The following is an 18,353-nucleotide window of genomic DNA, read 5'->3' as shown; positions in this document are numbered from 1 at the left end:
GGAAATAGTCCATGTGTTGGCTGTTGAATGCAGGGTGTTTAAATAATGGGGCTCATGGGTTGTCGTTCTGATTTCAGCTTGTCTCCGTTTGTGGTTGGTTCTGCAAGTCTGGTCACTCTGTGCATCAGGCAGTATTCTTACCCTGTTCCTCATACTGTTATTATTAATAATATTACCACTTTATGAAACAGTTGAATCCTGTGTAATCCCGCTTGTGTAATGTTAACATGAGCTTATAGATTTAGCAATTAAGTTTTTCTTTTTAAATGCTTTATTGAGTGCCATATCACAAAAGATTTTTCTTTCAGATTAAAAGGGGAATATTCTAGGATATATTTATAATTAAATATATTTATAATATAATTTATATTTATAATATTTAGGATGACTGAAGATTAGGTAAAATATTTAAGAAGAATGTACTGGCCATAAAAATTATGAATTTGTTACCTATAAGAGATAGGAGCTTTCTATTCTTTACATTTTGAAGTACCAATAATTGGTTCTTGTGTAGTTACATGAAGGAAAATCCTACCTCATACTCTCTTTTGGTTTGAGATTCGTTTTGCAAATTAAATTGAATCCTGAATAAGTACCATGGAAGCAAATTCATTCATGACATCTTTTCCTGTGAGAAAAACTTGAATATGATTGTCTAATTAGTGTTGCATAAATAGGAATTTTGGGTTTAGCATGCAGGTACTGAAAGGTGGTGGTTAATAGAGAAAAGTGAAAGGAGAAGAGAAATGATGTCCTCACGTGCCACAGTGAATAAATGGTAGAGTCATGAGAAGGAACCAGGTCTCTAGATTTCCCTTCTAGGATTCTTGGTCCCATATCAGACTTCCTGTTCAAAAGACAGTCTTGGGCACCATCTTTCTAGAAACTTACACTTACTTTTCTGTGTTCTTGAGAGGATTAAGAAATGGGAGAATCCTTCTTGAAGTAAAGACATTTGTTTCAAAATGAGTTTCCGGAAGATCCATGGTTGTGTTCTATAGGTGTGAGCTGTGGCCTGTGACCTCTGGCTGAACTGTAAGGAAGCTCATCTTTTCTCTTGGAAAGAAGATGTAGACAGTTTATTTGAGGGGCATGGAGTGGGAAGTTTGAGAATGCGTGGGACTTCTGAAAGTCAGATGGATTTGATGTGTGTATCCCAAAGAGGACTGTGGAGAGGGTCTCGTTAATGATAAGAGTAAAGGTTGCCGGCTGAGGTTCCAAAATTAGCGTCATATTATCCCTGCATCCTGGGAGAAAAGCCCGCTTATGTTCTTGCTTTACTCTTTACAACAGTTGAGGAATTAGGGAAGAGAATCAGTAAAGAAACCATGAAAAGGAAACCAGAAACCATGGAAATTTGGTCTCTGGCTCCTTCCCTTTTTCAGTGATATTAGTGGTGCAGGATAGCTTATCACAGTCCTGCTCTGTCTGCCACGGGTTCCCTCCTTTCTCTTCTTTCTATCTATATTGAGCCATTGTACTTTATTTTCTGTCTCCAAAGGGAAATTGAAACCATAGGAAAGGGGAAGAATAAATGTATTTTACAGTGAACTATCTTCTTGACCTAGGCTGCAAAAACAAGATACTAGTTTAGGAAAATGTAGTGGAAGGGCCCAGGGAGATTCCTTCAGGAGATTTTTTTGTTTCGGAATATGGGGGGGGGGCAATCCAGAACAGACCCAAAACAGCTTTGAAGCTTTGATGTTGGATGCCTTTGTGGCATTCTCATTCCCAACTTTTTTTTTTTTTTTTTTTTTTTACCCATATGCACAGCAGAATCTTGCCAACTTTTAGAGGTCAGGTCACTTGCTGTGTAGAACTCAGGAATGTCAATAGAGTGGGTGATAAAAGCAGTGGAATTTTATAACATTATCTCATGATCTCTAGAACTTGATTAATTTATTTTGATCTGGAAAGATTCTCTGCTTCTACTTCCACTCATTACTTATACTCCCCAAATTTCTAGTCCTCTGGTGGGAGTTGATTGGCTTCAGTCTTTCAGATTTTTGTTCAGTTGTAACATGGAAAATGATCTTGTATGTTATGTTGTATTTCTAGAACTCTATGGCTTTGATGTGCTCATAGATTCTACTCTGAAGCCATGGTTGCTGGAAGTAAATCTCTCCCCTTCTTTGGCCTGGTAAGTAGTCTGTTCCTTCAACTGGAAAAGGACAAACCTTCAATAAATAGCACTAAAAAAACTTTTTAAAAAAAGTCGTTTCTCTTGGCGCTAGATTTTTTTTACCCTAGTTATTAGATAGAAATGACTAGAATTTCTAAATTTGAGGGATTTGTGACATGTGGTTAACCTCCAGAGGGTAACCGTGTATCCCTACCTTACTAGTCAATTTGTGATCTGATAACTGTCTTCTTGAGCATCTAAGGGATGCTTCTTGTGTTCATTTTTATTTCCAGTTCTCTCTCTTTCTGTCTTTTAACTTTGTGGGTGTTCTGCCAAGACTAAAGAAATACATGAGATATTATATTTCCTTTATTGCTAAAGGTTTGTACAGGTTCAAATCCACATATACTGTAAGGTATAGAGCTGGGCCTAGGATAGTATATATAATGTTTGGTCCTTTTACCCTTTCTGTATTCTGGTATGCATCTAAGATTAGAGTCTAAAAACTTCAAACAATCTTAAACTTTTTAAACCATCGTTTAGAAGAAGGAAAGAAACATATTTTTTCAATACCAGAGAAGATTGTGCTTATATCTGCAGCTGTAGCCAGAGTTTCTATTAGCCATACACTTCTCTAAACAGCTAGAGAACCCTAGAGATTTATGCTACAGACCACCCAGCAGCTGCACATTTAAGGATGAAAAATGTTGGCAAAATGCCAAGTCATCAAATAAAGACAGATTAACTACTTCGTGGGGTAGGAGTTCAGCTTCAACCCAGCAGTAAGGTATAGAACTAGATATCACAGAGATGCTTCCGATGTTGGGCTGTTCTTTTGTTAAGTCAGCTCTTAGCATATTGCCCAGCCAGGTGCATCCTCTGATGTTAGAGATCCCCGGAACGATGCACTGGTCCAGCAGCCAAAGTAATCTGGTTCATGGAAGAACACCTCAACACCAAAGCCAACATGGCAGTCACTGGCACAGGGAGCGTCCAGCTTTCAGTTCATGTTTGTGTTTCCATGTGGGTTCCTGCTGCATCATCTGATGATATTTTGGTATAACTTGTATTTTTTTGCCTTCATTCGCAAGCCTAAAAGCTTAAGGGATTGATTTAGAACAGAAAATGAAGCCTTAAAAAATGTACAAAGATGACCAGAGTTTCTTCTCTTGCATGTGAATGTGATTTGACTCTTGTAGCAGTAAAAAATAATTTGAAGGATGGACACATTCATGGAAGAGCATATTAAAGGCCTAAACACTGCTAATGATGCAGTGTTCTTGTACATGGTTTGAATTGCACAAGACCTTCTGGAATAAAAAGATTGCATGTCAGGGAATCAACTTTGGTGCTGGACCTGCCCTACAGAGGATGAGTTTAGCAGTGGGCTTTTATTTCAAGTATTTTTGCCCAGATTATTTTTTCTTTTTCCATGGGTTTGGTATGTTTGATGTGTTGCTTCTCATCGACATTTGGAGGCTCTGCTATATTGAGGCCCATTAGGGGTAGCTCTTCTGTTAATTTCTAACATTATCGATTGGCCTTTCTTTCTCTCTTCTATTAGCGATGCACCTCTGGACCTAAAGATTAAAGCCAGTATGATTTCAGATATGTTCACTGTTGTAGGTGAGTAGTGGTGTTTTCCGAAGACTTATATAAAAGCTAACCAGAGCATCCATTTTGTTGGGCTTTCTAGGTGTTGCCAGTTGGCAGTTCCTAAGCCATGCTGAATGTTTTGTACTGAGAAATTATATTTTCAGGCAAGTGTTTATATGTTTTTACTCCCCCTGGCTCCATCCTGTCCTGAGGCTGAACCACAACTAGGGCTGAGAACTAATTCCTGGGGCACAGGAATTACGAGCCGAGGAAGAGCCTTAACCAAAGGTCTGGAGACCGTCTATTTTTTTCCGAGCTGGGAGAGTGTGACTGACTAAAGAAGCTTTGTTACAAAGGAGAGTGGCTCTGTTTCTGCTAGGCGGTCTCTGCTGGTGTCAACATGGCCCTCCCCCCCCCCCAATAGTTATAACTGAAGGAAGTCCAAGGAAGAAATTCCTTTTTTGGCAGATAAGCCAAAAACTTTGAAATGGAGTTGGGCAGTCGGATGGGTTTATTGTGGGTTTGTTGTTGTTTCCTAAGTACTCTACTAAGGCATGACAAAACACATTAGAAATGAACTAGTACTTGGTGGACCAGCAAATGCTGTAAAACTTAGCCACACTAGTCTCCCTGGATGGGAGTCTGCTTCTTTTTAGGAAGCAGGTGAAGTGAGCACACACCTAACTGGTTAAGCTGTAGATAATCTAAGAAGCCCAGTTTGCCAGGAGACCACCTTCAGCTGTTCTAGGAGTAGATCTTTTTTTTTGTTTTTGTTTTTGTTTTTAAGATTTTATTTATTTATTTGACAGAGATCTCAAGTAGGCAGAGAGGCAGGCCGGGGTTGGAGGGGTTGGGGGGGTTGGGGGGATGGCGGGAAGCAAGATCCCTGCTGAGCAGAGAGCCTGATGCAGGCTGGATCCCAGGACCTTGGGATCATGACCTCAGCTGATGGCAGAGGCTTTAACCCAATGAGCCACCCAGGCACCCCAGGAGTAGATCTTGTAACAGGACAGGACCCCTCACTTGCTCTTGGGTTCTCCTAGTAAAAACAACATTATTTTTCAGTCACCTTCTAGGAGGCCACTTTAAAATAATTTGTTTTTATAAACAACTGTGTATTTTTAAATGGTGATTTACACTTTTTACTCTGAAGTTCATCAAAAATCCACATCTCTTTTTCAATCAAGATCAGCTCCCCAGCAAGGAAGGTTGATTTATCTGCATATTTTCCATTCTCATGCTGTCCAGTTTTGAACTTGAAGTTCAAGTGAAGTGTGTGTCTGAGAGAGCCATGCCTCATCCTTCTGAGGATAGATCTCTAATATTTATGACTATGAAACTGATTTTGTATCTCTAAAGAAAAGGTACAGCTAAACCTACTAATTTCTTAGAAAATGGTAGGTTTTAATGTTTGCCATTCCCCATTCAGGATTTGTGTGCCAGGATCCTGCCCAGAGGGCATCAACCCGGCCAATTTATCCCACCTTTGAGTCTTCCAGGCGAAACCCTTTCCAGAAACCTCAGGTAAGCAAATTCAGCAGCAGGGAGCCCGAAGAGGCTTATTGGAAAGTGGTAGCTGATGTAAATGAGTGAGCTGAAGCGCTACAGATATGACGTCACCGAGAGCAGGAGAATATGGGGATCATTCCAGACAGGAGGCAGTGACATTCCACTGTGGCTGGTAGCATATGCTTTCTTTATGGCTTTCAAACCAACTTACTGTCTGCTTTTTGTTTTTCTTTTCTTTTGCCTTTTTTCATTATCTGTCCTTTTTTCTTTTTCTCTTTAAGAATCACCTGCTTTTTTCCCCAAATTGATATGCTCATAAACAAGGCACAGAGAGGGAGCCGACAGATTCCTAGTCGTTACTCTGCTACATTCTTTCTGATCTTCAGACTAGCTTTGTGAAGAAGATGCTCGTTGAAAGAACATCTTCTCTACAGGTGCTCAGTGATCATGAGGTGTTAACTGAGGTTCAATGAGATCAAGGCCTACAGAATCCTGTGCATGTCTGAAATGTCACTTGATCAAGCGTCGCTCCCATCTTTGTGTCCTCTGCATCTGTGTTCCAGTTAAACCAATCAGCTCATTGTCCTGCCTGCTCGGTCCATCATCTAATCCATCCCTGCCTGTCTAGACCGGGCTAGTTTTACTGTGTTCTTTGCCTTTAACATTTCTTCTTAGCTTAAAGGTCCACCTTCCTCCTCTCTTCCCATCTGGGTTGATGACCTTGCCTGCTCAGAAGTCTCAAGATAATTTTCTGTTAAATCCATCCCATTCCATCATGACTCCAGTGCGTGGTTTTGGCATTCATTGATTTGTTGCTTTGACATTGTTCCTCTGCTAGACTGTAAGCTCTTTGAAGGCAGAAATAGCTGCTGCTTCCCCCTGCCTCCCCTTTCCCTTTCTTCTCCCATCCATTGATTCCTTCTCCACTTCTCCCTTCTCCTGTCACCACTCATTCTGCATTTTTTCCTTTAGCTTGCTGGTCTCATTTTGAGTATTGCTATTTCTTTCTGCCAAGCTCGTCACTCTTACTTACACAGCTGTATTTCTAAGTTTTCATTAGAATAGCGTCTGCAAGCTCTACTGCCTAAGAGGGGTTGCGGGCAGACAATGGGAATGGGTTAGAGGGCCCGGGACAGGGAGGGAGGGATGCAGCTGTGCTGAACTGGAGCCTCTGCCCCATATTAAAAAGGGGCAGCTGTTTTGCTGATGTGCTCTAACTGGTCATTGCCATGCATGAGTGTGGGACACGTGTTATCAGAACCTTCCTCCTGTCAAGAGAAAAGAGAAGTCTTATTTTAAAATATTGCAAACTGGTCCAGTTAGAGAAAAAATACTTTGCAGACCAAACGCAACATGTCTTTGAGCTAGATGCACTCTGTGACCACCTGCTCTAGGATCGTCCCCTCTTAGCAATAGAGTTGCGATGTGGGACGGGGTGTACTGGATTTTAAGGGGTATTATTATCTTGGATTAGAAAGAAAACCAGGCAGCAGCATTGTTCTTGATCAGTACATTATCACAGACAAAGGTTTTCTTTAATTTTTTAATAAGAAAAAGTAGAGGATTGCCCTAAGTGTACTAGCAAAACTGAATTTAGGCCATCACATTCCTCTGCAGGTAGTTTCCTGTGGCAGAGCCATAGGATAGTGTGTAAAGGACTGCAGATGTTTCTGTGCAGATTTCACAAGAGTTCCTGCCAAATTTTACTCTAGGGGTTAGCTGTATGTCAATCTTGGATGAATTGACCCCTTTTCTTAGCCTGCCTCTCAGCGTTTATTGGCTGCTCTTTGCAAATCAGAGAGTCCGTCCACCATTTGATTTGCTAACTGGTAGGTCATGGCATGACTTCATCCATAAGGAGCCTATAGGACACTTCTTTTTAAAGGGTTAAAAAACTGTAGATTAGTTCTATGTACTCTGGAACAAATTTACCAGGTGGAATAGTTGGCTTCAGGATGTGATAGCAGGATTTTGCTTTCCTGCTTAGAAGACGAAACTGGGATAAATACACTGTAGGAGAAAGTGGTGTGAAGCATAATGATGTTCTGGTCTTACAAGCACAAAGTGTAGGGCTCTTGCTTTTGCTTTTTGCTTGGAGATCATCTTCTCCTTTGTGAGATCATAGACATCATAGAGTTGGAAAACCTCACTATGGTAGGAGAAGATAAGGCTTTATTCCATTTTTCTATCTTTTGTAGCGTCCAGTGTCTGCACAGTGTCAGTCCTCAGATGCCAAACTGGTAAGTTCTGGATCACTTGGAGACTTCATTCAGATTCTTATTTCCAGTCCCCAAATGGAAAGTCTTTTAGCTTTGCTCTTTCACAGTCTGTGTTTGATGTACCTGCTTTTTGAACTTTAATAACATAGAGTTTAAGTGAAAATGAATGCACAGAGGTCTTTCCATATATAGAATACAAGAGTAGAGGCTGCAGGAATTTATGAATCCTCTTTTCCTGATAGTGATCGTGCTGTGAAGGAGGCAGTTGGATTTAAATGACGAACGGGATTTAGAGGCATATCTATCGCTTTGACCAGAATATTCCAGGAAGGAAATATAGTTCACAGACACCCTTTCTTTTCTTCAGATGTCTTATGAAAGGTACTATTGTCAGTAGCTTCATACTGAAAACATTTTCACATTGGGTATTGGGCTGTATTTGATTTTACATATTTCTTACACATCGTGATTTGCAGTTTTATGAATCGTGGAACCTTTGCCATAATAAGTGTCTGAGATGCTACCTTTAAAAATAAACTCAAGGGGTGTCTGGGTGGCTCAGTCATTAAGCACCTGCCCTTGGCTCAGGTCATGATCCCAGGGTCCTGGGATCAAGCCCTGCATTGGGCTTGATCCTGCTCAGCAGGAGGCCTGCTTCTCCCTCGCCCACTCCCCCTACTTGTGTTCCCTCTCTCAATGTTTCTCTCTCTCTATGTCAAATAAATAAAATCTTCAAAAACAATAAATAAAAATAAAAAGAAACTAAAAATATATATTTTTTAAGATTTTATTTATTTATTTGAGAGAGAATGAGTGAGAGAGAGCATGAGAGAGGAGATCAGAGGGAGAAGCCGACTGCCCAAGGAGCTGGGAGCCCTATGCGGGACTTGATTCCAGAAGTCCAGGATCATGACCTGAGCCAAAGGCAGTTGTTGAACCAACTGAGCCACCCAGGCACCCCAGAAACGAAAAATATTTTATCTCCAAATCCTAATGAACAGTATTTGTCCTCCTTCTGTCCTTGTTAGCATATTTGAGATTAACTGTCATTTTCTTCTATGAAGATCTTTGTTTTCTTTTAAACATCTCGTCGAAGTGACGGGGTAGCAGTGACGGTGCTGCTCCTTCCTGCTAGCTGATACTCTGAAATGAGGGCTGTCGATGTGTCAGACATAAGTGTGCCCCTGCAACTAGTAGTTCTTCAGCAAGAAGCTCCAGGATATTTATTTTGGCCTTGTACTCTCAGTACTCTTTGATACAGTGACCGGACAGCTTGGGATCTTGAGTCGTAATTCCTGCAACTACTGTTTTTGACAAAGTGCTTTATATGGTTTATATGAGTCCAAGAAGTGAAAAAAAAGCTTATTGGTTGTCTCATCTAGCGTTTGGTCACTGGCTGATGTGATTCCGTAGGTGTTTTGTTGGTAGAATTCGAAACGCTGTAATGTTTAGTGTTTTATGTTTAGCGAGAACCTAGGTGTGCTAGCTACTTTCTGTACCAAACAGAAAACCAAACAAAACAAAAACAACTACAAAAAAGCCCCAGAGCTGTTGACTTCTAAGAGCTTACATTCTGAATACCTTTTAGGGATATCTACTCTTCAGGAGAACTTGAAAAAATCCTTAATTCATAGCCTTCTGAATTTGATTCCAAAGAATTGTCTTTGCTGTGTAATTCTAATCTTAACTTCCCTTCACCATTTTAATTTTCTCATGTCTGTCTAGCTCTGCTTGCCAGAATGGCCATAGACTGTGATAGCCTGTGGCCAAGCAAGGCCTCTCCCTTGTGGCTGTGTAATTGAACACTGCTCCAGTGACACAAAGTCTTTCTAGCTTTATTTGGCCAACTTGATACGTGTGGAATTCTCGGACTCTTGTTCTTTGCAGTGTTCAAAGTCACCGACTTTGTGTGAATGAAGCGTTCTCAGCCCCGTGGGGGTTTTGTCTGAGCTAAGTTAGAAATGAAAACAAGTTCTCTGCTCTGGCCATGGACACTTTGTCAAGCTTTCTTCTTCTGTTGCTGTCAGATTGCGCACTCACGGTTTTTTTCCCGTTGTCTATTCCTTTTTAGTCCATCGTCTCTTTCTACATTTCTTCCTTCCCTTGAATGCTTTGAGTTCAGATTTCCCACTCATCAGAAGTCACTTTTCCGGGTCCCCAGGCAGATGACATAGTTTCATGGAAAACACACAGACAGTCAGATAGCTCCTGGTTCAAATTTGTTCTCCCGCTAACTAACTAGTGTTAGACTTTGGGCAAGGTCCCTTGTGTCTCTGAGGCTCACTATCCATGTCTGTCCAATGAAGATAATACAAATATGGAGATAGGGTGTGAAAGAAACGATAAAGCATAGGTAAAAATTTGGGCTAGTTCTGGACACATAGTTTACCTTGGACACATAGCTCCCTTTACACTTTTGGGTCCTGTTAATTTTCCTTTTATGCATTTGTTAGCGGCATTGGGCGTTATTTCGATATTCATATCTGTAGCCATTCTTTTCACATTTGCTTTCATCTATAAATGCAGATTAATTATTATCTTTTTATTTATCCATCCTCCCAGACATCAGTGAAGGTTCTAAGTAGTGCTCAATCAGTACCCATTCTAAAAATCGCGTCCTAACTTGATTCACTGCTGTTTATCCTACATAACATCTTTCAACTCTTTTCAGTCTTTGTTGGTGTGTTTTATTCATTATATTATGACACTAAGCCCCAATCAGAAATATAATTTAGAATGGAAATTTTAAGAAATTTGTATAAATGCTTTTGTAAAACCCAAAGACATTAAATGTATTTGCTCTATTTCCCCTTTTTTGTAATTTTTGTCCTAAACATAAACATTTTAAGCATGTTTTAAAATAAATAAAGCAGTCTCCATACTTACTCTTTATGAGCTCATTAAACTCTAAATGTTTATGGATTTTTTTCTTTTATTATTTGTTCCATTATTTTACTAGGGATTCAAGTTAGACTTACCAGGCAGTAGTCACCAGAAGCACATTTCTTACATTTTTGAAGATTGGTACCTCATTTGTCTTTTTCTAATCCTCTGGTACCTCCTCAGTTCTTCATGATTTTTCAAACATAATTGTGAGTGGTTCTGTAAGTTTTTGTTTTGATTTTTAAAGCCAGTTCCCTTAATAACAAGATGCATGTCTTTTAGACCTGCTGACTTGTATTTACTCCAAATTTCCAGATGTTGCCTGTCTCTTTTTGACTGTAACACAAGTCTACTTACTTTCCTTTTTTTTTCTCCCCTGATTTCAGAGTATATTTCTGGTTGTCAATTACATTTAGACCTTCTCTATTAGCCATTTTTTGTTTATTTCCCACTTAGATTTATTCATTTGTGGTCCTTTTTGTTGCTTTTTTTTTTTTTAAGATTTTATTTATTTATTTGACAGAGAGAAATCACAAGTAGATGGAGAGGCAGGCAGAGAGAGAAAGAGAGGGAAGCAGGCTCTCTGTTGAGCAGAGAGCCCGATGTGGGACTCGATCCCAGGACTCTGAGATCATGACCTGAGCCGAAGGCAGCGGCTTAACCCACTGAGCCACCCAGGCGCCCTGTTGCTTTTTTTTGATAGCATTAGTTCATTTTGCTTTTTAAACTAGATTTTACCTTTTATTTTCTAGGTGGCAAGGTGTGCCATACACAAATTGAGCTATTTCCAGCTCATTTGTTTCTAACACAGAATTCCAAACTTTGTAAAACTGCATTAGGACATTTTTATTCCTCGTATATATTCTCTGTCAAAGAGGTTTTATTCTTGCCCCTTAATTATGGTATCTTTTATGATGCCTCACCTTTTTTCATATTCTGAGTTTTGTTCGGTTCTTCTCATTGCTGATACCTGCCAGCTTTCTCTAGGCAGAGAATCATTTTTCTGATTCAACATTTTTTTTTTCTACTTTTAGTGGAGACAAGGGGTTCCTCATCTCAATGATTCTCAGTCAGTTCTTCCGTAGTGATAAAGGTTAGATGTGTAAAGGTTTCTTTTCTGCATATATTTCTAAATCGTAAGTTGCACTAATGATAATTTTACATCTTTGGTGCATGCTGCATGGCAGAATTCTGGCTTAGGCAGTAATTTGGCAGTTTAAAATCTATCTGAACACCCAGTAGTTAAAATCCTGTGTCACCTAGACAGAGGCAATGGTTCTAAGTTCAGAAGAACTTTATTTCCTCAGTGCATATTCAGTCAGTTCCTGTGCTGATAGGCACAAGATCAGTACCACAGAATGGCTTGCACTTGGAGTGTTTTGCTCTTGTTTTTGGCAGTCCTGATGTACTTCCAAATCTGACCCCCCCCTTTTTTTTTCTTTGCTTTTAATCTCCAGGTATGTCTTTCTTGGCACTCATAAGCATTTATATATCCTTTCTTTTTTCTTTACTATCCTTTTTCTCAGTGTTTTCTCTCATCTGTGTCTATAATTCAGGTCACATTTCTTTTTTTTTTTTTCCTAAAATCTCTAATTTAGTTTATTAAGCCATTTGGTTTTAAAAACATAACAAATATAATTCAAATTGGCCCTTCTTGATTTGCATAAAGAATGCAGGCTGTCCATAAAATTCCACCATGCTGGAAGTAGTAAATAGTAGGAGGACACATATTTAATCTCCAGTTCATTTCATTAACAGATGTTGGTAAGGATTTAACTAATGGTCTATGACAGTAGTGCTTTGTAGTACATATGTAGCCACACATCTCTGTAGACCAGTACAGCCAATATTATGCTGATACAGAAAATTCTCTGTAATCTCAAATTTATTGAAAAGCTGAGATTGGCAAAATACTTCTGACTTTCTAGTCTGATATTTTTTGGCAGCCTCCCCAAAGACACAGGAGACCTGGATGGATTTTAGAGAGGCATTTGAGATACATAGACACTGGTAGTTACAACTTTCCATACCTCCCTCTTAGCCTTTTTAGTAGTTTAGTTTGAGGCAAATAGGTGAAGAGGTAAAAGGTGTTTCTAGCCATCTTTTTTCCGCTAGGCATAGCATTGACCTTTTTCTTTGCAACCTCGTGATATTTGTGGCAATAAAAGAGTAAAGCCATCAGCCAATGGGAGTTCACAGCTAGAGCACTCACCTAACAAACACCATTACCCTTCAACCACTTCCATTTTCAAACCTCCTGAAGGCCCCAGCTCGTAGGACCTCCTGAATTTCCCCGTGCCTCACCCGGACAGCTCACGTGCATACACAAGTGCTGGAGTTAGAACCGTGGGCCGTGCATAATGAAGGAGTGTTTGTGAACCTGTGTTGGAGACAGCTCTTTGAAAGTGACTTGGGAGAGAAGACTGAGAACTTTGGGGGGTGTGAGTTCAGTGTTTCTAGGAGCAGGTTTAGATGAGTAGAAGAAGGTGGCAACATCATTGTAATCTCAGTCACTGGAAGCCAGGAATATTGTTCCACCTCAGAGCAATTCCACAAGATGAAAATTAGGTCCTAAAAAAGAGAGAAAGAAAAAAAAAGATAAAAAGTTCAACAAGTAAAATACAATTACAAAACCAGTCATAAAAAAACAGACAAGAAAATGAACAACAAAAACAAAAGAAAGACAAAAAGCAAAAAAATGAAAAACAAATTGGAGGTGCCAGTTAGATGTTTTTCAATAGTGGTTTGATCCATGTTCTTATAAATATGATGATGCATTTCTTTCTTTCTTTTTTTTTTTTTTACATTTTTTAGAGATTTATTTATTTTATTTTAGAGAAAGAGAGCATGAGCACCAGTGGAAGGGGGAAGAGAATCTCAAGAGGTTCCACGTTGAGTGTGGAGCCTAACGGGGCTTAATCTCAAAACCCTAAGATCATGACCCGTGCCAAAACCAAAAGTCAGTCGCCTCACTGACTGTGTCACCCAGGCTCCCCAACCATGTATTTCTTAAAATAGCTAATAACTACTTCCTAAAATATTTTTATTACTAACCTTTAATATAGATTTTAGCTTACCAACATTTTTTTTTCTCTCATCTTTATAATTTTTTTTTTAAATTTTTTATTTTTTATAAACATATATTTTTATCCCCAGGGGTACAGGTCTGTGAATCACCAGGTTTACACACTTCACAGCACTCACCAAATCACATACCCTCCCCAATGTCCATAATCCCACCCCCTTCTCCCAAACCCCCTCCCCCCGGCAACCCTCAGTTTGTTTTGTGAGATTAAGAGTCACTTATGGTTTGTCTCCCTCCCAATCCCATCTTGTTTCATTTATTCTTCTTCTACCCAAAGCTTACCAACATTTTAAAATCAGTTTTTCTATTCTAAAATGCCTAATTTGTATTTTTATTATACATTTAAATGAGTGCTTACTTCATATTCTCTCTTACATAATTTCAGAGGACTTTAAGGTACTTGTAAATAGTATGAGTGATGAGGCAACTTGACCTTGGATAAGGCACTTGACTGCCAGTAGTTTTCTGATCAGAGTCGTGTCATCACATGTGAAATAAAGTATTTTTAACCAACGATAAGTCGTGTGTGAAATGAGAAAAGTCCTTAAAGCATCCGGTTAATATTTTGGCTTTACTGAATTGTCACTAAATAAGTGTTCACACTTTAAAATCTTTTCGAAAAGATCATATTACTTACATGATTCCCTTCCTAAATCTTTGAAGTTGCCCTTTGATTCCCCTCTCATCCCAACATGTGCTGTTTAATGCATACCCAGAGACTGGAAAGTTAAATTTTCCCCCCAAATCCTCTGCAAAGTGTAGTTCTAACCATGATTAATCTGCATTTCAGCACATTCATTCATTTATTTATTTCTTCATCAAATATTTATTGATCTCTTACCCCACGCCAAGTACTGTTCTGCGTGCTGAAGATATCATAGGAAAAGCTAAACAAGTGAAAGTCCCAGCCTTTACGTGTTGCTATATTCTGCTGATTTCATGGTTTTTCGCGCTAAAGGTATCTGTCTCATCATGGAGTCTCCTATCAGGAAATCTGTCTTTTATAACTCCCATGCTAGCTTTGAAGGTTGGTTTGTATTGGTCTCCTGTGTGTCAAAGGTAAAAGCATTCATGATGTGTATAGGTGTGTCTTTTAGTTTTTCTTGGGCTACTGTAACCAAGTACCACAGAAACTTATTCCTCACAGTTCTGGAGGCTGGGAAGTGCCAAGATCAAGGTGCCAGCAAGGCAGGTTTCATTCTGAGGTCTCTGTTCGTGGTTTGTAGACAACTACCATCTTGCTCTGTGCTCACATGACCTCTTTGTACATGGTTGGGCAGAGAAAGAGAGTGTACAAACTCTCTGATACCTCTTCTTTTAAGGGCATTAATTGCATCAGGCAAGAGTCTCACCCTGATTACCTCCTTTAATCCTGATTACCTCCCCCAAAGCCCCGTGTCCAAATACCATCAAATTTGGAGGTTAGCGCTTCAACATACAAATTTGTGGAGGGACATAAACCTTCAGTCTGTAACAGTGAGCATTGCTGAGAAGGTTGAAAGCTTTTCCATAGAGAGTGTATGCAGAGAGAAAAATAAACGTAGTTCCTGACAGTAGGACTGCTTTTCTCTCATCATGTTCTAGGAATTTAAGAAGACAATTTGCATGTACATTTCCTGAGTTATTGCTTCTTCTTCTTATTGGCAGATGTATTTGTCTTATCACTTTATCTTTTTCAATAATAGTGTGTTCACAAGCTTCATACCATCTGACTTCCTCTGTTACCTTTATATTTCTTTGCTCACGTAATATCAGAATTACTTGAAACTTTCATTCCAGATGACCTTTGTGATGGGCATTCCGAAGATTGAATGAACATGGCCCATTTGGCTGCCACCTTGGAGTGCCCAGGCGGTTGTCCTTGGTCATGTTTCTTGAAGTCCGGCGGCTACAGCGTTTCTTTTGGTCACATCTCTTTTCTGTGTCACTGATGACTCTTAACTCAGTTTCCACCCCCCGACCCCACGCCCGAGTTCTAAAACATCTCATGGCCCCATTTTCACCTGTGACATAATTGATTGTTCCTTGGCTTTCGACTTATGTCTCATTTCTCCTAACCCACACTTCTCCACTGCTGAAAAGAATATAGTTATTTACTGAAATAAATGCTCGTTTAATCTTATGTGGCAGTCATTTTCAGATTTCTTCTATATGTTTGAAAATGTCAGATGTACTGTACAACCAGGATTAGGATTAAGAACTGGATTAGAAAGTCACGTGGACATCTTTCTTGTTTTTCTCCTAGTTTTCCTCTCAACCCATAGTATTTTTCTTCTATTCTGTTTTCTTTTCTTGCCTTTGAGTCTACTAGCTTTCATTTATTTCCCAGGGTTTAAAGCTAAGAGAGTAATTACAGAAAATGGGCTTTGGATTTGAGTTTATCCATATTAGGGAAGATAATAATGTTGAGGGACTGAATAAAGAGAAATGAAGAAATGATGATGAAAACATTTTGTTTCTGTTTTTCCTTCTCCTTAGCGTTCCCGTCCACTGTCTGCCAGTGATGCGGAAATGAAAAACCTTGTGGGCTCAGCCCGAGAGAAGGTGCCGGGGAAGTTAGGTGGTTCTGTGCTTGGTCTGTCAATGGAGGAGGTAAAGATAACTCCATTCCAGGCCTTTGTGGGCTAATATAGGGTTCAGTGAAATTTACTGAGTGATTTATAACATTGATGACCAATTCGTATCTTACATTGAACATTGAACAAAGATTCAAGATGGGAGAAACTTGTTCTTAGAAAACAGAATCTTAGATGGAATTAACTTCTTCCTTCATGCTTCTTTCATATTTGTGGGTCGTAACTCTCTTCCTCTGCCCTGTAAACACATGGATTGCAGTTTTCAAAATGAGTGCTTACCCAATTTTCTCTTTCTCTGTATAGATCAAAGTTTTACGGAGAGTGAAGGAAGAAAATGATCGGAGAGGTGGATTTATTCGCATATTCCCTACTTCGGAGACATGGGAAATATATGGGTGAGGTGACTACCTTTTTTTTTTGATCTGTGCCTCAGGTCCACAGAATTGGGTTAATTATGACACAGGTGTTGGCAATGCTTTCCATGTGTGTCTTTCTCACTTTGTGTATTTTCCCAACTCAATACCTAGAGCATTAACAGAAATTTAACCTACCTGTGCATTATTCCTTTTTAAAAAATCCCCTGCCTCCTTTGTAATAGCCCCTTAACCCCAGGTTAGACACTTTTAAAAATTTTAATGGTCATCATTACCTTTGAAGTAAAGTAAGTTACAGTAATATTTTACATTTTACCAAGAGTGTATGAGAGTTCTAGTTGCTCCTCCTCTTTGTCAGCAGTTGTCAGGCTTTTTAGTTTTGGGCATTCTGGTGGGCATTTATCTCTAAATAATGGTATTGAGACTTCATCTGCTATTGGCCATTTGTGTATCTTCTTTTTTTCCATTTTGAATTTAGGGTTTTAATTTTTTTTGTTTGTGTTATAAAGGACTCTTGATACAGATCCCTTCTCAGACAGTCACATTGAGAATATTAATATTTTCTCCAAGTCTGTGGCTAGCTTTTTCATTTTTTTTTAAGATTTTATTTATTTATTTGAGAGAGTGCACAAGTCTCTCAAAGGAAAGGCAGAAGGAAAAGAAGAGGGAGAAGCAGACTTCCTGCTGAGTGCAGAGCCCTATGTAGGGTAGGGCTCAATCTTAGCACCCCAAGGTCATGACGTGAGCCAAAGTCAGATGCTTAACCAACTGAGCCACCTAGATGCCCCAAGTTTCTTCATTTCTATAATGGTGATTTTCAAAGAACAGGAGTTTTTAAGTTTCAGTGAAGTCCAATTGATCACAAATTGTTTTTTTTAATTTTTAATTTTTTATAAACATATATTTTTATCCCTAGGGGTACAGGTCTGTGAATCACCAGGTTTACACACTTCACAGCACTCACCAAAGCACATATCCTCCCCAATGTCCATAATCCCACCCCCTTCTCCCAAACCCCCTCCCCCCAGCAACCCTCAGTTTGTTTTGTGAGATTAAGAGTCACTTATGGTTTGTCTCCCTCCCAATCCCATCTTGTTTCATTTATTCTTCTCCTACCCACTTAAGCCCCCATGTTGCATCACCACTTCCTCTTATCAGGGAGATCATATGATAGTTATCTTTCTCTGCTTGACTTATTTCACTAAGCATGATACGCTCTAGTTCCATCCATGTTGTCGCAAATGGCAAGATTTCATTTCTTTTGATGGCTGCATAGTATTCCATTGTGTATATATATACCACATCTTCTTTATGCATTCATCTGTTGATGGACATCTATGTTCTTTCCATAGTTTGGCTATTGTGGACATTGCTGCTATAAACATTCGGGTGCATGTGCCCCTTTGGATCACTACATTTGTACCTTTAGGGTAAATACCCAATAGTGCAATTGCTGGGTCATAGGGCTGATCACAAATTTTTAAAAGATGCATTTTGTGTTTCTTGTCTAAGAAATTTTTGACAACCCCAACATCATAAAGGTTTTTCTCTTAATGTTTTCAACTTTGACTTCTTATATTTTGGTCTGGGACAGTATTCACTTAATTTTTGTGTATGGTGTACGGTAAGGATTGAGGTTCATTTCTCTTCATATGATGTAATACATTTATTTCAGCACCATTTGTTGAAATTATTCTATTTAATTACCTTGGCATCTTTGTTGAAAATTAGTTCAAACATATGTGTGGGTCAGTTTCTGGACTTTATTCAATACTAATTAATCTGTCTCAATTACTATAACTTTATATTAAGTCTTAAAATCAGATAGTGTAAGTCTTCCAACTTCTTTTTAAGTATTTTGACTAAAAATAAATAAATAAAGTATTTTGACTATTGTGTCCTTTATATTTCCCAGGGCATTTTAGAATTCCCTCATCAATTTCTACACAAAAGCCTGCTGGCTTTTGATTGGGATTGCATTGAGTGTAT

General features: G+C 39.1%; 1 protein-coding gene across 21 annotated transcripts in view; it reads left to right on the top strand.

The window, feature by feature from the left end:
- The window catches only part of TTLL5 (tubulin tyrosine ligase like 5), a 284,568-nt gene that overhangs the window by 61,935 nt on the left and 204,280 nt on the right, over positions 1 to 18,353 (top strand). For 18 of the 21 annotated variants that reach the window (XR_006604351.1, XR_006604357.1, XR_006604352.1 and 15 more), the window contains exons 13-18: positions 2,059 to 2,140; positions 3,687 to 3,748; positions 5,148 to 5,242; positions 7,426 to 7,467; positions 15,893 to 16,006; positions 16,294 to 16,385. Coding sequence is in view for 16 of the 21 variants with exons in the window: in XM_013058395.2 (XP_012913849.2) it covers positions 2,059 to 2,140; positions 3,687 to 3,748; positions 5,148 to 5,242; positions 7,426 to 7,467; positions 15,893 to 16,006; positions 16,294 to 16,385 (487 nt within the window). In the remaining 5 variants the exon portion in view is untranslated. The remainder of the gene's footprint in view (positions 1 to 2,058; positions 2,141 to 3,686; positions 3,749 to 5,147; positions 5,243 to 7,425; positions 7,468 to 15,892; positions 16,007 to 16,293; positions 16,386 to 18,353) is intronic. The other 3 variants (XM_013058385.2, XM_045072083.1, XM_045072071.1) reach the window with 1 other exon arrangement.

The sequence above is a fragment of the Mustela putorius genome, unplaced genomic scaffold, assembly GCF_011764305.1.
Source record: "Mustela putorius furo isolate JIRA1106 unplaced genomic scaffold, ASM1176430v1.1 tig00000129_pilon_pilon_pilon, whole genome shotgun sequence".
Lineage (NCBI taxonomy): Eukaryota > Metazoa > Chordata > Mammalia > Carnivora > Mustelidae > Mustela > Mustela putorius.
Note: the sequence above shows the minus strand (reverse complement) of the source record. Positions and strands in the feature narration are given on the sequence as shown.